The sequence below is a fragment of the Ranitomeya imitator genome, chromosome 2, assembly GCF_032444005.1.
Source record: "Ranitomeya imitator isolate aRanImi1 chromosome 2, aRanImi1.pri, whole genome shotgun sequence".
In the NCBI taxonomy this organism is placed as follows: domain Eukaryota; kingdom Metazoa; phylum Chordata; class Amphibia; order Anura; family Dendrobatidae; genus Ranitomeya; species Ranitomeya imitator.
This window is the reverse complement of record NC_091283.1, coordinates 43,486,258-43,509,251: the sequence shown is the minus strand read 5'-3', so window position 1 is coordinate 43,509,251 and position 22,994 is coordinate 43,486,258. Positions and strand designations below refer to the sequence as shown.

The 22,994-nt window shown below is 44.6% G+C and overlaps 1 protein-coding gene across 2 annotated transcripts in view; it reads right to left on the bottom strand.

Annotated features, from left to right (window-relative positions):
- The window catches only part of LOC138661699 (delta(3,5)-Delta(2,4)-dienoyl-CoA isomerase, mitochondrial-like), a 28,803-nt gene extending 7,370 nt beyond the window's left edge, over nucleotides 1-21,433 (bottom strand). Inside the window, exons 1-7 of one of the 2 annotated variants that reach the window (XM_069746559.1) lie at nucleotides 21,020-21,433; nucleotides 15,165-15,327; nucleotides 14,674-14,762; nucleotides 13,651-13,775; nucleotides 7,728-7,776; nucleotides 7,582-7,646; nucleotides 7,239-7,309 (exon numbers count right to left, since the gene is read on the bottom strand). In XM_069746559.1, the coding sequence (XP_069602660.1) occupies nucleotides 7,239-7,309; nucleotides 7,582-7,646; nucleotides 7,728-7,776; nucleotides 13,651-13,775; nucleotides 14,674-14,762; nucleotides 15,165-15,327; nucleotides 21,020-21,050 (593 nt within the window). In that variant the 5' untranslated portion in view covers nucleotides 21,051-21,433. Of the gene's footprint in view, nucleotides 1-7,238; nucleotides 7,310-7,581; nucleotides 7,647-7,727; nucleotides 7,777-13,650; nucleotides 13,776-14,673; nucleotides 14,763-15,164; nucleotides 15,328-20,592; nucleotides 20,659-21,019 lie in introns of those variants that run through there. The other variant, XM_069746560.1, reaches the window with a different exon arrangement.
- Between the last annotated feature and the right edge of the window lie 1,561 nt (nucleotides 21,434-22,994).

Genomic DNA, 22,994 nt, shown 5'->3' with positions numbered 1-22,994 from the left:
ACGCGTCCACCATTTTCAACAGCGCATGCGCGGCCGAAGATCTGCCCCCTCCTCCCCAGAACTCATAATGGGCAGCAGATGCGTCTGAAAACTGCATCCGCTGCCCACGTTGTGCACTATTTTGCACAGCGTCCGTCGGTACGTAGGGCCGACAGTTTGCGATGGCCCCGTACGGACGGAAGTGTGAAAGTAGCCTTATGTATATAAATTGAAGACTGATGAGGGAAGGGAGGTGGGAGACACAGAGTATTTTGAGGGAATTTAGACGGTTCTATAATCAGTTATATTCTTCGGGATCGGGGGACTCTTTGGGAGACATAGAGGGTTGTCTTCAGGAAGCAGGGCTCCTGAGTATTAAAGACAGTGATAGGGGGAGACTCGAGGTGCCCATAACAAAAGAAGAGATTGAAGTGGCAATTAGATCTATGGATAATAATAGGGCCCCGGGGGCAGATGGTATCCCGAGTGAAATTTACAAACAATTAATTGAGATGGTAACACCCAGATTGTAAAAGGTTTTTGAAGAGGTTCTTAGGGAGGGGGAATTACCGGCGTCCATGAGGGAGGCGGTGGTGGTGGTCATTCCGAAAGAGGGGGTTGGCAGGGGAAAGAGGGGGAAAGATCCGGGGTTGGCGGAATCTTATAGGCCCATCTCGTTGCTGACGGTAGATGTAAAGATTTTGGCTAAAATTTTGGCTAGCCGTTTGGCGAGTGTGGTTCAGGATCTTGTTCATCCTCACCAATCTGGATTTATGTCAAATAAGTCTACGGCAATTAATTTTCGTAGACTCTTTCTGAATTTGCAGCTGCCATCGGACAACAGGGGCAGTAGGGCTGTGGTATCATTGGACGCGCATAAAGCGTTTGATAGTGTTGAGTGGCAGTATCTTTGGAGGGTGTTGGAACAATTTGGTTTTGGGCCGACCTTTTTTTTATGGATATGGTTGCTATATACTTCACCAACCGCTAGAGTCAGAGTTAACGGGCAAATGTCTGGGAGATTTGCACTTCATAGGGGGACTAGGCAGGGGTATCCACTGTCACCGCTGCTTTTTGCTTTGGCAGTGGAGCCTTTGGCATAGACAATTAGGAGTGTGGCTTCGGATAAAGGGTTCAGATATGGCGTGGTAGAAGAAAATTATCCCTGGATGCAGATGATGTGTTGCTTTTTTGGGGGAATTCCGGAGAGTCGTTATTGAGAGCAATGGATATTATTAAAACATTTGGGTCTATATCGGGATTAAAAATTAACTGGGAAAAATCCACTGTCATGGCTGTAGATGATTGTGTTGTTGATTTGCCAATGTTGGGGTAGGGTAGTAGGTTGGCAGTGGTGCGACAGTTTAAATACCTGGGCATTCAGGTGTCACTCCCGATTTCGAGCTATGCAGATTTGAATCTGATTCTACTGCTGAGTAAGTTTAGGAGTAAAGTAGGGGCGTGGTGTAAACTGTATCTTTCAGTAGTGGGAAGAATTAATTTGATTAAGATGATTTTGATGCCCCAACTGCTGTACGTCTCGCACAATGCCCCTATATGGTTCCCTAGGCGGTGGGTTAGTACTATTGACTCTATATTTAGGGATTTTGTCTGGGGAAAAGAGCAGCTGAGGATCAGACTTGAGATATTGCAGAGGCCCAAGGATGGCGGGGGACTGGCACTTCCGAATCCTTGGATTTATTACTTAGCTGCTTAGGGCCAACAGATGAGGGGGTGGAGGGAAGTGTCTGGGGCAGGTTCAATACAAAGGGTCTTGGTCCAGGTGATGGGGAGGAATCCCTTGGTTCAGGGCTTGGAGGCAGGAAGTTTCAGGAAGATGGGTTTGGTGTATCCTACTTTAGCGCTGATACATAAAGTCTGGGAGGCAATTAAAAAGATGAGGGGCTTGGAGCACTTGACAAATTTTTCCCAGATATGGCAAAACGAGACTCTACCGGAATTTGTTAAAATGGGAGAATTTAAAAATTGGATGAGACTGGGAATACAGTATATGGTTCAGGTGCAGGACACGAAGGGACTGGTGCCCTTTGGAAAGTTGCAGGAGGATTATGGGCTACCGGAGGTCTGCAGATTTCAATATGGGCAGTTTCGGCATGCTTATGTTACGCAGAGCAAGACGATGGTAGACTGGGACAATATCCTCAGAACTAATAATACAGATAATAAATGGGAAATGTTTAAGAACATCCTAAATAGGCAGTGTAAGCGGTTTATACCTTGTGGGAATAAAAGGACTAGAAATAGGAAAAACCCAATGTGGCTAAACAAAGAAGTAAGACAGGCAATTAACAGTAAAAAGAAAGCATTTGCACTACTAAAGCAGGATGGCACCATTGAAGCTCTAATAAACTATAGGGAGAAAAATACTTTATCTAAAAAACTAATTAAAGCTGCCAAAAAGGAAACAGAGAAGCACATTGCTAAGGAGAGTAAAACTAATCCCAAACTGTTCTTCAACTATATCAATAGTAAAAGAATAAAAACTGAAAATGTAGGCCCCTTAAAAAATAGTGAGGAAAGAATGGTTGTAGATGACGAGGAAAAAGCTAACATATTAAACACCTTCTTCTCCACGGTATTCACGGTGGAAAATGAAATGCTAGGTGAAATCCCAAGAAACAATGAAAACCCTATATTAAGGGTCACCAATCTAACCCAAGAAGAGGTGCGAAACCGGCTAAATAAGATTAAAATAGATAAATCTCCGGGTCCGGATGGCATACACCCACGAGTACTAAGAGAACTAAGTAATGTAATAGATAAACCATTATTTCTTATTTTTAGGGACTCTATAGCGACAGGGTCTGTTCCGCAGGATTGGCGCATAGCAAATGTGGTGCCAATATTCAAAAAGGGCTCTAAAAGTGAACCTGGAAATTATAGGCCAGTAAGTCTAACCTCTATTGTTGGTAAAATATTTGAAGGCTTTCTGAGGGATGTTATTCTGGAATATCTCAATGAGAATAACTGTTTAACTCCATATCAGCATGGGTTTATGAGAAATCGCTCCTGTCAAACCAATCTAATCAGTTTTTATGAAGAGGTAAGCTATAGGCTGGACCACGGTGAGTCATTGGACGTGGTATATCTCGATTTTTCCAAAGCGTTTGATACCGTGCCGCACAAGAGGTTGGATGCAAACTCGGCTTTGGGAAAATGGCCGCCGCGATCTCTAATGCGCACGCGCGGCATCCCGCGGCCATTTTCCTGAAGCCCCGTGCAGCAGAGCACTCGATCTGCGCACGCGCGGCCCCAGGAAGATGGCCGCCCCCACCGACGAAAGGGATGACAGCGCAGATCGCGCGCTGTGTCTTCACCACTACGCCACTACGCCACCAACGTAAAGCTGAGGAAGAACCAGCGATGTCACCACGCCCTCCCGACCTGACCAGCCTGATTGACAGGCGAAAACGGCGACTTTGGTAAGTTATTTCTCAGCATACATGGGAAATCGGGGTACACTACATACACTATAGGAACACACAGCGCAGGCCCTATTTAACAGTATTTATAGCTCAATCTCAAAAAACGGGGTGACAGGTTCCCTTTAATGCCATAGGAGGAGCACATGGTTGTAGGACTGAGAGGGATCCTGTGGTGTATATTCTGGGATATGTGGAGAAAGTCCAGGTACATAAATATAAGGTGGCAATAGCTAGATTATTATATATTGCATGGAAACTAATCGCCAGATACTGGATAAATTAAGATCCGCCGACGTTGAGGAAATTTTTTAGACAGTCTGACTCTATTGTGAATATGGAAAAAAACATTTATGTTAAGAGAAAAGGCATAAGAATATTTGAGACACTATGGACACCTTGGGTGGAGAGAAGATGACCTGAACGTAGGTTATGCCATGCATCATTTTATTGCTTTGTACCTTGAATTTGGTTAAATAAAAATGTATCTGATTTAAAAAAAAAAAAAAAAAAGTTATTTCCATCTAAACTGACTGATGTGATTCCTGCCTTGTGGTCCTACACATGGAGAATAGGCAGCATGCGCCGCTATCTCCATTTAAAGGCATAAGAATATTTGAGACACTATGGACACCTTGGGTGGAGAGAAGATGACCTGAACGTAGGTTATATTATGCATCATTTGCTGCTCTTGTATGTAATGGGGGGAGGGGAAGGGAGGGAGGAAATTTCTGAAAATAATGACCATTGTTAATGTTGTTCTCATTGCGATTTTTGTTTTATTGCTTTGTACCTTGAATTTGGTTAAATAAAAATGTATCTGATTAAAAAAAAAAAAAAAAAAAAAAAAAGGTTATTTCCATCTAAACTGACTGATGTGATTCCTGCCTTGTGGTCCTACACATGGAGAATAGGCAGCATGCGCCGCTAGCTCCATTTAATTGTATACATTGTTGAGTTTATCTTCCTAATGACTAGCCCACTTTCGATCCCAATTAGTGATTAGCGAACGTGCTTGAATAATGTGTTTGAATCCCTGCGGCTGCATGTCTTGTGGCTGTTTGACAGCAAATATCCAGGCTTGTTTATTAAGACTGCATAAACCGCTCAGGAGACCAAACAACAAAACAGCCTAATCCGGCACATAGTGAAAACACAAAGTAAAAAGTCCAGACAATATTGCGCGTTCGCCCGCTCAGGTTAATGTCCGGTTCTTAAGGCCTTAGCACAGACCATCGCACAAGAGATCCACACATCTCCGGACCTAGACACTAAATGAGACACTTGGTCTCCATTTTATCTGCCAAACCACGCCCATTGGGTGGGGATATGTGATAAGCCACTCCCACCCATCTCTTTGACTGCTCATGAAACTTAGCCCTGGTACTCCCTATTAACTCTTTCGCACTGTAAGTGCTGGAGAATGCTTTCCAAGGTTTACGTTACCAAAGTTTACAACCTCAATGATATATATCTCCCCTCAAGGACCTGTCCGGCAGCCATATTACATACCCCCCCTGCCCAAAGCTGGGTGGGGCTTGGCACCTTCTCCATCATCTAACAGTGGACTCTCGACAAAGCTTCAGCATTGCCATGAGGTTTCCCATGCCTATGCTCTACATGGAAGCTAATGTCCTGAATTGAGACCACCTGGTCACTCGGGAATTGTTCCCCTTCTTCCCTATCGTCCACCTGAGCGGGGCATGGTCTGAAACTAGCCTGAATTTCTTGCCTAAGACATAGTACTTTAGAGTGTCCAATGCCCACCTGATAGCCAAACATTCCTTCTCCACTATGGAGTAATTGTTCTCGCAGGATGATAACTTCCTACATCTGAAGCATCTGTCTGGATCACAAACTCCTTAGAGAAATCCGGTGCCACCAACACTGGCTGTTTGCACAGGGCTAGCTTCAATTCCTGGAACGCCGTATCAGCTTCTGGTGATCACTTAGCCATAGCTGACTTAGTCCCTTTAAGGAGGTCTTTCAGAGGTCTGGAGTTAGGGAATAAACTGGCGATAATAGCCCACGATGCCTAGGAGCTCTCTGACCTGCTTCTTTGAGAGTGGCCAACTGTGGATAGTATCAACTTTATTTTTTGGGGGGTTTGATTTCACCTCTGCCTACGACATAGCCCAAATATTTAGCTTCCTCCATTCCCATAGAACATTTCTTCTGGTTTATAGAAAACCATGCCTTCCGTAGAGCATCAAGTGTCGCCTGGACTTTGCTCAGATGTCTTCCCTAATGCTCGGTGAAGATCACAATGTCATCCAGGTAGGCCGCTGTGCAACTCTAGTGGGGAGTTAAGATTCGATCCATGGCTCTCTGAAAGGTTCCTGGCGCTCCTTGTATTCCAAACAGCATCATTGTGTACTTGAAGCATTCATCTGGCGTTGAGAAGACAGTCTTCTCTTCGACGTCTTGGGTCACGGGAATTTGCCAATACCATTTTGTGAGGTTAAGGGTGGTAATGTACCGGGCTGGCCCTGGCCTCTCAATCAATACATCGACACGATGCGTTGGATATATATCAAACTTAGAGACCTCAGTCAACTTCCTATAATGACTGCCATTCTCCATCTGGTTTTGGCACTAAGACTATGGGACTGGACCAGCCATTCTTGGACTCTTCAATGACTCCCAGGCTCAGCACCCGCTTCATCTTTTTTGAGATCACCTTTCGGCGAGCTTCGAGAATCAGATACGGTTTCAAGTTTACCCAGACATGAGGCTCCATAAGAATCTCATGCTCTAAAATCTAAATACAACCCAGTAGTTCTGAGAATAGGTCTCTGTTCCAAAGAAGCACTGTTGGTTTTGGGCACGTGACAGCGACTCTGCCACCTTGACCTCAGGAAAATGGTTTCATTAAAATATCCAAGCTGGTTTACTAAGACTGCATAAACGTTTAGGAAACCAAATAAAAAAACAACCTTTTCTGGCACAAAGTGAAAACAAAACGTAAATAGTCCTTACAGGATTGAGGGTTCGCCCGCTCAGGATAGTGTCCAGTTCTTAAAACCTTAGCACAGACAAACACACAGGAGATCCACACATATCCAGACCCAGACACTGAATGAGACACGTGTTCTTCATTTTATCTGCCAAACTACACCCCTGGGGTGGGGATATGTGTGCAGCCACTCCCACCCATCTCTTTGACTGCTTGTAAAACTCGGCCCTGATAAGCCCCATTAATTCTCTCAGCGCTATAAATGCTGAAGCTTGCTTTCGCGGGCTCACATCACCGAATCTACCAACCTCGATGATACATATCTCCCCTCAAGGACCTGTCCGGCAGCCATCTTATAATATGTATTTTTATTTAGCTTTATGAGTACTTGATTTCTAAGGGACCATTTTGGGGTAGATGTGTCTCTACGATCACTTTTTGTTTTAATTTTTGGAGGGGAACTAAATAAGCAAAACAGTAATTCTGGCAATGATTTTAATTTTATATAAGATTTTAACTGCATAGAATAAATAATGTTATACGTTTTATAATTCGGATCATCCCTGATAAAAATGATACCAATCATCTGCACTCTTTTTATCTAGTGTTTTTTTTATTATTCAGATTTTTTTTTTTAACTTTTATTAGTCCCACTAGGGAAACCAAACGGGCAATTGTCCCTTCTGTAATACACAGTCATGTCTTCTGCAGATAGCTCTGCAGCGCCCCCTAGTGGAAAGCACAGGCATGTTCTGTGTTCAGTATGGACGTATACTTACATCAATAATCCACATATAATAGACATACAGAGGAAATATGATCATGTCCTGCTGTATTGGGCGATAACGAGTGTTACCTACCTTCTGCTCCCAATGATATTCGGCAGGCGCTGGAGGGTTCCCACGTCCGTTGCCACACCCATATCCACCTCCTGCAAGAAGAGACGGTTATATAGAAGGAGGGAGCTGGAGGGGCTCCATTTATTTCTAAAGAGACTTGGAGAAAATGCCAGCAGTAGAGAAAAGGGGAGCAGTGACCCCGCGGCGCAGAGACTGAGGGGGCTTAAGACATCAGTACTAGAAAGAAGGGGCCCAGTTACACATTGGTGCCCAAACATGGCCAGAGCAAGAGACCCTAATAAGCCGCTTACGTTATAGAGAACAAGGGACCACCAGAATCGCGACCGCTCTACGGACGTCTCACCTTAACTTGAAAATAGGCGTCTTGGGAACAGTAGCGAATGTCACAGGCAGTGATGAGATCCACACCTGATGGGACACACAGCATTACAGGAATGTATAACTACCCACTGAGAATAAATAGACAATATTATCCGGGAGTTCTCTCACCTACTCCAAGACAACCATTGTGGACTGCTGCAATCACAGGCTTCGTGCACTGAGGGTAGGAATACAATGTCAGCAAAGAGGCCAAACCCATATCATGACTATCCACAGGATGAGTATATTCATCATCATCATTGCTCATTTAATATCCATCCCCATTCATATCCATCTTCATTATTCTCCATCAATATTTACTGTATATCCATCCTCCATCCCCATCGGTTTTACCTATATTCATACGCCATTTTCATACATATCTTTCCCCCTCATCCTTCCTCAATCTCCATCCATATCCATCACAACCCATCTCCATACCCATAGCTAAATCCATACTCCATCCATATTTACCCTCCATATCATCCCCATCCATATCCATATTTATCCTCTATATCCATTTCCATCACCCTCATCTATCCATATCCATCTCTCATACCCTTCCCCCATCCCAATCCATATCCATCCTCCACATCCATATTCTTCCTGCATATCCGTACTCCATCCATAGCTATCCTCCATCCTCATCCATACCAATTCCCCATCTCTATCCAATCCATATCCATCTCCTTCATGCATCCTCCATATTTATCCTCATCCATATCCATCCCCATCCTCCATTCACATTCATCCAAATTTATCTTTCATATCCATCAACCATATCCATCCACATCCATCCTCTTTCCCCCTCATTCATACATCATCCTCCATATTCATCATCCATATCAATCACCATCCATCTGACATATATTGAACTATATCCATCCATATTTATCTTTCATATCCATCCTCCAACCACATATCCAAATCCATTGTCATCCAAATCAGTCCTCCATTCCCCTTATCTATCCTCCATCCTCATCCAACCTCAGTCCCTCACATCCATCCTCAGTTCCTCACATCCATCCTCAGTCCCTCACATCCATCTTCAATCCCTCACATCCATCTACCCTTCATCATGATACATAATGTCTATATAAAAACAAAAATGATAACTTTCCACTCCATAGTACATAAAGAAGCAGCATGAGATATGTACTGATATCTTCAATCTGTTGGTGAAGATACTTGAGAAGACCATGGGTGGTGAAGAAACCCATTAAAAGTGTCCTTTACTAATCAGACGTCATTTTCACTTTGAAGGAAAAATGATCTCCAACACTTAATATCATTTTGGACATTATGGGAACCACAAACTTATGGGAGGAGGGAGAATGAATGTGCTGGGTAGAGATGAAGATGAAACTAGATGAGGATAACCAAGGAGGATGGAGACAATCATACAAATTATCAAGACATTATTGAGAAGTCTGGGGAGGTTGAAGAAACGTAATTCATATGACCAGCTTCTACATGGAAGCTAACGTCCTGAAGTGGTAGTGACCACCTGGCATTCTTCTCCTTCTCTTCCCTCATCCACCTCAGCGGGGCATGGTCTGACACTAGCCTGAATTTCCTGCCTAAGAGGTCGTACCTTAGAGTGTCCAACGCCCACTTGATGGCCAAACATTTCTTCTCCACTATGGAGTAATTCTTCTCGCAGGATGACAGCTTCCAACTTAGATACATTATGGGGTGCTCTTCATCGTTCACATTTTTGTGATAAGAGAGTGCTCAGTCCGACATCTGACGCATCTGTCTGGACTACAAACTCCTTAGAGAAATATGGTGCCACCAGCACTGGCTGTTTACATAAGGCTAGCTTCAGTTCCTAGAAGGCTGTCTCAGCTTCTGGAGACCACTTAGCCATAGCCAACTTTGTCTCTTTAAAGAGGTTCGTCAGAAGGACAGCTAGCATGGTGAAGTTAGGCATAAACCGGCCGTAGTAGCCCATGATGCCCAGGAACGCTCTTACCTGCTTCTTTAAGAGAGGTTGCGGACAACTCTCTATTGCGTCAACGTTATTCATTTGGGGCTTTATTTCACCTCTGCCTACGACATAGCCCAAGTATTTCACTTCCTCCATGCCCATAGCACATTTCTTTGGGTTTATGGAAAACCCTGCCTTCAGTAGAGCATTTAGTATCGCCTGGACTTTGTTCAGATAGCTACCAAAATACTTTCCATAGATCATGGTGTCACCCAGGTAGGCTGCAACGTACTTCTTCGGAAGAGTTAGTTTTCGATCCGTGGGTCTCTGGAATGTAGCCAGAGCTCCTATTGCAACCCAAACGGCATCTTTGTGTACTGGAAACAACCATCTGGTGTTGAGAAGGCAGTTTTCTCCTTGGTATCTTGGGACTTGAGATGTACATCGCCGGCCCTAACCTTTCAATCAGTTCATCTCCCCTGGGCATTGGATAGGTATCAAACTTTGAGACCTCATTGAACTTTTTCCAGTAATTACAGAACCATCATTCCGCATCTGGCTTTGGCACCAACACTATGGGACTGGACCAGCCATTTTTGGACTCTTCAATGACTCTTAGATTCAGCATCTGCTTCAGCTCTTTCGAGATCACCTCTCGGCATGCCTCTGGATCCAATACGATTTCAGGCTCTGTGAGTACCTCATGCTCTATGACATGAGTGAGACCTGGCAGCTCAGAAAACAGGTTTTTATTCCGCTCCAACCGATCCCAACATTGCTGTTTTTGTGAACAGTACAAGGTGTCTTCTCTCTTAACATCTTCCAAGCTAATTTCTGACTTGGCCACCAGATAAGGAGCTCCCATGGGTTCACTGTCCTGCCATGGTTTAATCAGGTTGACATGGTAAACCTGGTAGGGCTTCCTCTTCCCTTGTTGGTGGACTTTATAGTTAACTTCATCAATTTTCTGTACCATCTCATAGGAGCCCTGCCACTTGGCCAGGAACTTTCCACCGTGGGCACCAGAACAAGTACTCGATCCCTTGGGTTGAACTGTCTAACCCTGCATTACCTACTATACACCCTGGACTGTGCTTTCTGTGCCATGAGGAGGTGCTCCTCCACATTGGGCATCAAGCTGGCAATCCTCTCTTGCATCTAGGTGATATGCTCTACCACGCTTCTATAGGGTGTGGTCTCAGCTTCCAAGGACTCTTTTGACACATCCAGGAGTCCTCGATGGTGTCGGTCATAGAGTAGATCAAATGGGGAGAAGCCTGTGGAAGCTTAGGGAACTTCCCTGAAGGAGAATGACAGATAGTGAAGGAGACAGTCAAAGTGTCGGAGATTCTTCTCCACTGCTTTCTTCAACATAGCCGTCAAGGTTTTGTTAAACCTCTCCACCAGTCCGTCCGTCTGGGGGATGGTACATTGAGGCTTTGAGTTGTGAAATCTGCAGTGTTTTGCACAAATCCCTCATAACTTTTGACATTAAGGTGGTCCCTTGATCCATTTAGTATCTCCTTCGGCAGACCTGTTCAAGAGAATATATAGAGTAGCTCCTGAGAGGTACACTTTGCAGAGGAATTTCTTAAGGGTACCGCCTCTGGGTACTGTGTAGCATAATCCAGGACCACAAATCTATATTGATCTCCTCTTGCAGAGTTCAACAGGGGCCCCAACAAATCCATCGCTATGCGTTCAAATGGAATCTCAATGATGGGAAACGGTATTAGGGGACTGCGGAAGGGGACCACCCGGGAGGGTAGCTGGCATGTGGAGCAGGAACAATAATAGTTCATAATTTTTCTATAGCACCCAGGCCAGTACATTTGAATGAGCCATGTCTAACATCCTGCAACTATTGGGCCCTGGCACCTGTAACTGCTCTATCACCTAACTCCTTGGCTTTATATAGCAGATCCCCATTCATGGCAAAATGAGGGAACCATCTGTCAGCTCCTGAGGCACCCCATTTAACACTGTCACGTGTTCAAATACCACGTTAAGAGTTAAGTTCCTAAGTTTAGCAGTTCCAAAGTTTCCCTCGGACACCTCCAGTTCAGGGATGTTGGCCTCTTAGGGGTGATGTGGCTGTTGTGCGAGCAACCAGGCATCCCTGCTTTCCATTCATAAGTCCCAGAACAATGCAAAGTCCTGTCCGATGATTATAGGGTGCAACAAGTCCTTGACGACCCTAATTTCCTGAGACAGACAGATCTTAGCAACCCCATGGATACACCAGACGACCATCACCTTTCCAGGGACCAGCGGATGAGGAAGTGTGGCCCTTATCAGGTTCACCAAACTTCTTGAGTCCACCAGTCCAGTCACTTGCACTCAGTTTACAGACACTGAGTATGCCTGAGGGCCCTCGCCAGGCTGAAAAACTGCGCATCGGGGAAGTTAGGCAAAATAGGAGCAACATCGGGGTATGCTGCAGTCCATTGGCTCCAAGATCATGGGATATCGGGTGGCTATTTGGCCAAGGGCATGACACCTTTAATAGACAATAGACAAAGTCATGGAACTGATTACTGTGAATCAGGTACCTCCAGGGACTTTAGACGCCCCCCACAGTGTGGATTTAGTTCCCTTCTTTTGGAAGCCATCCCCACTTTGGGAATCCAAGAAAGGTGAGCTTACCCCTGCTCAACCACCCTGGAAACCCTTGACCGTCCAATACCTCTCCACTAGACCCACCGTCTGCATTTTGGAGATATCCCTGGGCAGACTAGGACTGAATTGGCTTCAGCAGAGGGTGGATAAACCCATCCATGACCACTCTCTCAACCATCTGGGGTGGGGAAGAAGTCTCTGGCTGCAGTCACTTCTGTACCAGGTGGAGAAGGTTAAACATTTGTGACTGAGGAGGTTTGTACCTTCGAAAGTCCCAGAGGTGAAACCATTGTGCCCTGACTGCCAGGGTTAGGTCCAGCTGATCCAAGATCTCATCCTTATGTTTGTCATGCTCTTTCGTGTCTTGCAGTGCCTGATCAAAGTACGCCTTTCGGTCAGATATGGCGCTAGAACCTCCGCCCACTGATCCGGCGGCAGTCTCTAAGGTCCTCCACTTTCTCAAACATAGCTAGGAACGCCTCAAAATCATCCCCCAGAGACATCTTTTGCAATGCCCCTCTCATGGTTTTCCTCACCTGGGTCTCGTCGTTTCGGCTTGAAGGAGGTGCAGCTTCACTGACACGGACGTCCTCTACCAGGAGCGTCATCTGTTCCTGCTGCTGAAGTGTTAACTGCTGCTGTAGCTGAAACTGTTGCATCAACACTTTACTCATCTCCTACTGGGCTTGCTGCTGCTGTAGATTCGCCTTTACCAGCTGTTTGATCAGTTCCTCCATGGTTGCAGGTTGTGCTTGCACTGCTACAGCTGTCTTGATTCAGGACACAGGGTTTTCAGACAGCAATCACCTGTCCTCTGGGATTTCTGCCCACATTCGCAGCACCAATTGTGAGGGATTGGTGGACGCTGGTTGACACACAAGAATTCAGCTTGTCGATTCAAAACAAACGGGCGGTTTATTAAAAGTTCATAAACCATCTGATTTGACAAAATAAAACAGCTTCTTCCGGGTACATAAAAGGTGTAACAGAACAAAAATGGATAAATAACCAGTCTATATAACACACAGGCTCACTCGTTTCAATGTCCATCCTTTAGTCTCAGACTCCAGCAGGGTCTGAGCAGAACGTACAAGGCCTCCTCACCTTGCACATAGTGAGATAGCACCAGCTGTCTTAAATCAGACATTTCATGTCCTGGGGGTAAGTAAGCAGCTGATACTACCCAGCTCTTTCAGCTGCTCATAAAACAAGGACCCATAATCCGGGCCCATTAAAACCTCTCAGCACTATGTAGGCTGGAGCCTGCTTCTCCGGGTCTTACATCACAGAGGCTTGGAACCTCAGGGACACATACCTCCCTTCCACGACCTGTCCAGCTCTCACCTTACAGTGCCCAAATAGGAGCATGCTAACCTGATGAAAACTTATCTATTCATCGAGGGCTAGCCTGCAAAAAGAAAAAAAAAATCGCTCTCAAGGGTCCACCCCATAGAGACAGTATCCCATATCCTAGACATCTACTGTCCAGATGTAAACACAAACCTTCTCGATGGCAGAAAAAGATTTCTGATATTCAGTAATCTTCTTACGAACGCCCCAGGCAATTCTGGCAGCGTCTTCTCCCTGCAACTGTGTGAAGTCACTCATCAGGTCCATGAGATCGATACCTGTAGAAGAGAGAACGACATAGGGGATACATACCACAGAAGCAAACTGGGGGTCCTTGGATAAAAAAAGGGGGCGACTTGGTTTGTCTTATCACATTTTCTAATAAAATAAGTGACCGAAAAACTACATTACGTTGCGTTCACATGTCCATATGACATCAGTCTGTAATGGATCCATTAAGAAAAAAAACCAATTTTAGCAAAAATAAAGCCCTTTCAAATTAATGGATCTTGTAAATGAGCACAATTATTTTTATAAGCTCCCACAAAGATTACAAAAACGCCAAAACTTTGCAATCTGAGCTGCAAAACCACAAACACTGTGGCATTGTTTCTACCCATTGCTGTCAGCAAATCGTATTAATTTTGCCAGAAAACCCCTGACGGGCGACCATGCTGGGACTGACGAACACAGCCAAGCCATCAATCCCGGAAAAGTGAATGGAGCAATGGTCACGCATGCGCACAAATATTTAGTTCACACAGGAGACTTTGACACTCTCATTCTTTTGATTGGTCGGACCCCCAGTGATCTCCTACGTGTTGGATGCTTGTTACTCCTGACATCTGATACTGTCAGTCCTCTGATGTCAGACACATAAAATATCCGAGATCACTGGTAGATCCCACCAATCGTGAGAATAAGAGTGTCAAAGTCCCCTGTGTGAATGAAACGTTAGTGCGCATGCGCGACCACCGATCCATTCAGTTTTTTGGCAGTGATAGCGGCTCGGCTATCTCCATCAGTCCCAGTATGGCAGGCAGCCATGAACTGCGCAAGTGAATGTGATGGCACAAGATAGAAGGCACAAAATTATGGTCAGAAAGCCATCGATCAAGAAGTTATATATTGTAGGACTTAAGGCTCACCCTATATTGAGTATAATGACGCACTGACCTGATGTGAACATTTTTCCCGAGCCAGAAATGATGACTGCCCGGCAATTAGAATCTTCTCCGAGAGCCTGAAAGCAAAGGACCATCTCCCTGTGGAGGGAAGTACAGAATATACAGTCCCATATCTGTGACGTCGGGGAGATTTTTTCCAACATCTACCATCAGGGGAAACAAGGACCTAACAGACTGGATTGTTACCTGCTTGTTCCTTTAACTACCCCAAGATAAGAGGAACCAAAATGGGTCTGGACACCACACAAAGCGATATCATAGACATTTATTACAACTCCAGAAAAGAGAAGGGTCCTCCAAATCTGACTGTACCTCGATAGGTGGCGGGACTGGGAGGGTAGAAGTGGCCGCACACCGGTGCCCACCTGGAGGCAGCATCCGGACAAATCCTGCACTTATGCCATAGATGTCTATTGTGTTAATGGGGGAAGATGTGATATCTAGTGTCTACAATATAATAATGATATTAGACCTTTGCACCTCCAGAAAGCCTTGTTCATTGCATTCCTCTTCTCGGGGCGGTTTATCTCTACATGGTAGATGTGATCGGCCGGAGTGGTGACTTTCAGGGTCTCATAGCTGTAGGAGGATATCGTCGCGTCAGACGACATATTTGAGAGAAGTAGGATCGCCTTGTAAATGTCTGAAAGTTATTAAACATACATCATTTTAGTGTCATCCTCCCTTCATCACACATAGAACCAGTACTAGCCCGCAGGGCAGGCATCAGCACCCGGGCAAATGCCGGGGCCCTGTGCAGGCAAGGGGGCCTACTCGCCATCGGGGACAGCGCTGCGCTATGGGGGCCCAGTGCCAATGCCTGTGAGTCTGCCCCTCCCGGTTGCTCAGGGCCCCAGTACTTGCAATACTTAACTCTACCCGTTCCACCTCAGTTGCTACGTCTTCCAACTCTGTGATGTTTCAGGTCAAAGGGTGTGATGACGTCACTACTGTGCGCACACTTCTCTGAACAATCACAGTGCAGAGAGCCGGAACATGGCGACGCTGAGGACTCCGAAGCAGAGCAGCAGCCAGTGAAGAGAGGCCAGTATTTTATTTTTTTAATGTTTGGAGCAATATATGGGGCCCATTATGTATAGAGCATTTCATGGGGCCCATCATATACTGTATGGAGCATTATATGTAGCCCATTATATATAGAGCAATGCATGAGGCCCATCATATACTCGAGCATTATATGGGTCCCATTATGTATAGAGTATTACATGGGGCCCATCATATACTGTATGGAGCATTATATGGGGCCCATTATACTGTATGGAGCAATATATGAGGCTCATAATACAGTATGGAGCAATAAATGGGGCTCGTTATTCTGCATGGAGCAATATATGGGGTCCGTTATTCTGTATGAAGCAATAAAAGGGGGTTCATTATTCTGTATGGAGCAATATATGGAGCTCATTATTCTATATGTAGCAAGGTATGGGGCTCTTTATTCTGTATGGAGCAATGTATGGGGCTCATTATTCTGTATGGAGCAATATATGGGGCTCATTATTTTGTATGTAGCAATATATGGGGGTTCATTATTCAGTAAGGAGCAATATATGGATTCCATTATACTGTATGGAGAAATATATGAGGCTCATTATACAGTATGGAGCAATAAATGGGGCTCGTTATTCTGTATGGAGCAATATATGGGGTCCATTATTCTGTGTGAAGCAATATATTGGGCTCATTATTCTATATGGAGCAATATATGGGGCTCATTATTCTGTATGGAGCAATATATGGGGCTCAGTATTCTGTATGGAGCAATATATGGGGCTCATTATTCTGTATGGAGCAATATATGGGGCTCAGTATTCTGTATGGAGCAATATATGGGGGTTCACTATTCAGTAAGGAGCAATATATGGATTCCATTATACTGTATGAGCAATAAATGGGGCTCATTATTCTCTATGGAGCAATATATGGGGTCTGTTATTCTGTATGAAGCAATACAGGTCCTTCTAAAAAAATTAGCATATAGTGTTAAATTTCATTATTTACCATAATGTAATGATTACAATTAAACTTTCATATATTATAGATTTATTATCCACCAACTGAAATTTGTCAGGTCTTTTATTGTTTTAATACTGATGATTTTGGCATACAACTCCTGATAACCCAAAAAACCTGTCTCAATAAATTAGCATATTTCACCCATCCAATCAAATAAAAGTGTTTTTTAATAACAAACAAAAAAACAACAAATAATAATGTTCAGTTATGCACTCAATACTTGGTCGGGAATCCTTTGGCAGAAATGACTGCTTCAATGCGGCGTGGCATGGAGGCAATCAGCCTGTGACACTGCTGAGATGTTATGGAGGCCCAGGATGCTTCAATAGCGGCCTTAAGCTCATCCAGAGTGTTGGGTCTTGCGTCTCTCAACTTTCTCTTCACAATATCCCACAGATTCTCTATGGGGTTCAGGTCAGGAGAGTTGGCAGGCCAATTGAGCACAGTAATACCATGGTCAGTAAACCATTTACCAGTGGTTTTGGCACTGTGAGCAGGTGCCAGGTCGTGCTGAAAAATGAAATCTTCATCTCCATAAAGCATTTCAGCCGATGGAAGCATGAAGTGCTCCAAAATCTCCTGATAGCTAGCTGCATTGACCCTGCCCTTGATGAAACACAGTGGACCAACACCAGCAGCTGACATGGCACCCCACACCATCACTGACTGTGGGTACTTGACACTGGACTTCAGGCATTTTGGCATTTCCTTCTCCCCAGTCTTCCTCCAGACTCTGGCACCTTGATTTCCGAATGACATGCAAAATTTGCTTTCATCAGAAAAATGTACTTGGGACCACTTAGCAACAGTCCAGTGCTGCTTCTCTGTAGCCCAGGTCAGGCGCCTCTGCCGCTGTTTATGGTTCAAAAGTGGCTTTACCTGGGGAATGCGGCACCTGTAGCCCATTTCCTGCACACGCCTGTGCACGGTGGCTCTGGATGTTTCCACACCAGACTCAGTCCACTGCTTCCTCAGGTTCCCCAAGGTCTGGAATCGGTCCTTCTCCACAATCTTCCTCAGGGTCCGGTCTCCTCTTCTCGTTGTACAGCGTTTTCTGCCACATTGTTTCCTTCCAACAGACTTACCATTGAGGTGCCTTGATACAGCACTCTGGGAACAGCCTATTTGTTGAGAAATTTCTTTCTGGGTCTTACCCTCTTGCTTGAGGGTGTCAATGATGGCCTTCTTGACATCTGTCAGGTCGCTAGTCTTACCCATGATGGGGGTTTTGAGTAATGAACCAGGCAGGGAGTTTATAAAAGCCTCAGGTATCTTTTGCATGTGTTTAGAGTTAATTAGTTGATTCAGAAGATTAGGGTAATAGGTCGTTTAGAGAACCTTTTCTTGATATGCTAATTTATTGAGACAGGTTTTTTGGGTTATCAGGAGTTGTATGCCAAAATCATCAGTATTTAAACAATAAAAGACCTGACAAATTTCAGTTGGTGGATAATGAATCTATAATATATGAAAGTTTAATTGTAATCATTACATTATGGTAAATAATGAAATTTAACACTATATGCTAATTTTTTGAGAAGGACCTGTATATGGGGCTCATTATTCTATATGGAGCAATATATGGGTCTCATTATTCTGTATGGAGCAATATATAGGGTTCATTATTCTGTATGGAGCAATATATGGGGCTCATTATTCTGTAAGGAGCAATATATCGGGCTCAGTATTCTGTTTGGAGCAATATATGGGGTTCATTATTCTGTAAGGAGCAATATATCGGGCTCATTATTCAGTAAGGAGCAATATATGGATTTCATTATACTGTATGGAGCAATATACAGTGCCTTGCGAAAGTATTCGGCTCCCTGGAACTTTTCAACCTTTTCCCACATATCATGCTTCAAACATAAAGATACCAAATGTAAATTATTGGTGAAGAATCAACAAGTGGAACATAATTGTGAAGTTGAACGAAATTTATTAGTTATTTTAAATTTTTGTAGAAATTCAAAAACTGAAAAGTGGGGCTGAAATTCTTGCCCGTTCTTCCTTGGCAAACAGCTCGAGCTCAGTGAGGTTTGCTGGAGATCGTTTGTGAACAGCAGTTTTCAGCTCTTTCCACAGATTCTCGATTGGATTGAGGTCTGGACTTTGACTTGGCCATTTTAACACCTGGATACGTTTATTTGTGAACCATTCTATTGTAGATTTTGCTTTATGTTTGGGATCATTGTCTTGTTGGAAGACAAATCTCCGTCCCAGTCTTAGGTCTTTTGCAGACTCCAACAGGTTTTCTTCAAGAATGGTCCTGTATTTGGCACCATCCATCTTCCCATCAATTTTAACCATCTTCCCTGTCCCTGCTGAAGAAAAGCAGGCCCAAACCATGATGCTGCCACAACCATGTTTGACAGTGGGGATGGTGTGTTCAGGGTGATGAGCTGTGTTGCCTTTACGCCAAACATATCGTTTGGCATTGTGGCCAAAAAGTTCGATTTTGGTTTCATCTGACCAGAGCATCTTCTTCCACATGTTTGTTGTGTCTCCCAGGTGGCTTGCTGCAAACTGTAAACAACACTTTTTATGGATATCATTGAGAAATGGCTTTCTTCTTGCCACTCTTCCATAAAGGCCAGATTTGTGCAGTGTACGACTAATTGTTGTCCTATGGACAGACTGCCCCACCTCAGCTGTAGATCTCTGCAGTTCATCCAGAGTGATCATGGGCCTCTTGGCTGCATCTCTGATCAGTCTTCTCCTTGTTTGAGATGAAAGTTTAGAGGGACGGCCGGGTCTTGGTAGATTTGCAGTGGTATGATACTCCTTCCATTTCAATATGATCGCTTGCACAGTGCTCCTTGGAATGTTAAAAGTTTTGAAAATCATTTTGTATCCAAATCCGGCTTTAAACTTCTCCACAACAGTACCACGGACCTGCCTGTTGTGTTCCTTGGTCTTCATGATGCTCTCTGTGCTTCAAACAGAACCCTGAGACTATCACAGAGCAGGTGCATTTATACGGAGACTTGATTACACAGATAGGTTCTATTTATCATCATTAGGCATTTGGGACAACATTGGATCATTCAGAGATCCACAATGAACTTATGGAGTGAGTTTGCTGCTCTGAAAGTAAAGGGGCCGAATAATATTCCACGCCCCACTTTTCAGTTTTTGAATTTCCACAAAAATTTAAAATAACCAATAAATTTCGTTCAACTTCACAATTGTGTTCCACTTGTTGTTGATTCTTCACCAAAAATTTATATTTGGTATCTTTATGTTTGAAGCATGGTATGTGGGAAAAGGTTGAAAAGTTCCAGGGGGCCGAATACTTTCGCAAGGCACTGTATATTGTAAATAAAAACCACAGCCAGAATAAAGTATTTTATTTGAAATAACTGTTAAATAGTGTGTTTTGCATTATTTAAAAAAAACAACAGTTATACTCACCTTACGCCGATTTAATTGAAGCTCTTGTCTCCTGTAAAAAAGAAAAATAAGAAACCATCTCCCTCACCTGTCTGACATGCTGTCCCACGCCGTAATCCATCTCAGTGATAACTGCTTTACAACCCTGACGGTGCAAAGCACCGATTTTGGCCACAACACGAGTAACGCAGCCAAGAAGCGATCTATGCCCTTTCTACATTGTAGCGTAATGCAGGGAAATAGGGATGCATTGCACCCACAAAAAGGCAAGCTGGAAAAAGTCCAACTGGTTCTTACTTTTTGCATCAGAGATGTAGAAGCAGCAGAGCGATTTTTGGCAGCATGATTGGTTTTGTAGCCAAAGTTGCTGTGCAGCCCCAGTCGTACCTTGCAAAGGCACAGATAGGAGACCACCCAACAATTCTTTAACTTGCAATCCCAACGAAATAATGGAGTCATATACAGACAATGCATTTACCTGGGCAGACGCCTCTGGATCAAGAGTCAGAGTAACAAAGTATCTGGAGTAAAGTTCAGTGCAGCAGGGGAGGAGGTAGAAACAAAGTCTGCAAATCTACAAGTCTGCTCCAAAGTCGGGCGTGGATATGTATGTGATCACACAAGGTTATCTTTGCATTGATTAGGATATCATTAAATCAATAACGTCAATAATACGTCTCGCACAGCTGCAGACACAACTCTCTCCCTTTAAGGCTGCCGTCACACCAGCAGTATTTGGTCAGTATTTTACATCAGTATTTGTAAGCCAAAACCAAGAGTGGGTGATAAATGCAGTAGTGGTGCATATGTTTCTGTTATACTTTTCCTCTAATTGTTCCACTCCTGGTTTTGGCTTAGTGACTAGAATGACTAAGGCAGGATGGTGACTCTGTGAGAGCGCTCACCTCTCCTCAGGAGTCCTCTGATCGCAGCCATCAGAAGTCACTGTCTTCTTGTACAATACACACGACTAGGTCAGACTGTGGGCTCCGCCATATTGAGCTCAACAGTTTCCCCCTCCCCTCTTTTGCATGGAGCTGATGGGAGGAGGGACACAGGGGCTGTGCTAAGTGACTGCAGATACAGGGAGCTTCATAGACTGCTGCGGGACGGTCCAGGATGGAGTATTTTGCTGCTTATATGGCTCCGCAGTCAGCACAACCTGTCAGCGGTGCATCTGAACTACAAGCCGTGCCCAACTTTACTTTGCCAAGATACTAGTCTTGCCCGCCGGTACCTGCCTGTGCGTTTTTTGTGCCAGTCACTATACCAGTCAGTACTTGCCAAGTCTACTGTTCCTGCCTCCTGTATTGTCAGCCGCCGTGCACACGAGATCAGACTTGGTGAGCCACTTAGTCACACCCCTCCTCGGACCACGGCACAGTGGTTTCACCATAAAAAAGGGGTAGAGAATCGCAGGGCAGATTTCCTGAGTCAGACCTGGCAAAGACAGGGCGAGTGGGAATTAAATTGGGGTGTTCAATCAGATTGCAGAAAGGTGGGGTCTCCTGACCATAGATCTGTGCGCCAACAATCAGGTAGACTCCTTCTGCTCAATAGCCCCAATAGAGAACCCTATTGTGTTGGGCTTCTTTATGACTCCTTGGAACTACCAGCTGGCATATGCCTTTCCTCCGATTGCCCTGATTCCGGCGGTGAAAAACCATTATTGGTAACTATATTTTTTTGTCCCCCATGACAGCACCACGGAGAGATTGCAGAGATTGTACATTGGGGGGGGGGGGGGGGGGGAACTACATCTTCTAGAACCCTTTTCCTGAAGGTAAGGTCTGTGGAAGAGGCCAGGTCTAGCCGAGTGCTTAAAGAATGTAGAGGAGGAAGACCAAGTAGCAGCTCTACATATCTGCTCTATCGAGGCACCGGCTTTCTGCCCAGGAGGCTGCAACTGTTTTCATTGAATGAGCTTTTCTCTGGGGTGGCCGCCCCCAGCGGGGTATATGACAGGGTGATGGCGTCCCTTTATCCATCTTGCCAGTGTGCCTTTGGAAGCTTTTTGTCCCTTTCGAGAACCCTGAAAACACTCAAAGAGAGACCTATCCTTTCTACACTCCCGTGTGGCCTCTAAATACTGGATCAGGCATCTTCTGACATCTAGTGTGTGCAAGACTCTCTCTTCCCTGTTTTTTGTATTGGGACAAAAGGGAGATCTCTTGAGATCTGTGAAACTGAGATGCAACTGTAGGGGATGTGACGGTTTGATGCCTTGTTCCCCTCTCCCTTAACCCACTGTTCAAATGTCATGTGATACTGCTACATTATTCAATGTATTATCACTGTTATTTATGTATGGTACTGCTACACATTTAAAGTGTATTACCATAGTTGCGTACAGGTATTGCTATACCCTAGGTATATTACCATAAAGAGTCTAAATGTATAATAGGTTGTCATGCTAGTACATGTTTGCACATATACTGTTGTTAGGGAAAGTAAGTGCCCCGGGCCAGGTTAGTGTTAGGTGAGTAGTATCAATAGTTGGCCACTAGATAGGGGCATTATAGCAAAGTTAGAATAGGAGGGGTAAGTAAGAGCTTCCTGCTTTAGTTGAGATGGGCCCTGGGTGCCCGTGTAGCTCACAGGGCTGGCTAGCCCAGGGCACATCGTGCCCTGTAACGTTCTTCTAGGAAGAGTGGGTCCAGCAGTAGTATCCAGGGGGCCAGAATTAAGAACAGAGTGCAGCAACTACAGGAACAGCAGTGTAGTAACAGTGGGACTACAGCTGCTGGAGAGAAGGCTGAGCAGTGCACCAACATATGGCAGGTTTTTGCGTGGGCCGCTATTCTCAGGACCGGGCGAAAATGGCAGGAAATGCCCCCAAGAAAGGCAGAAATACTGGACATTGAGGACACCGTGGGACCG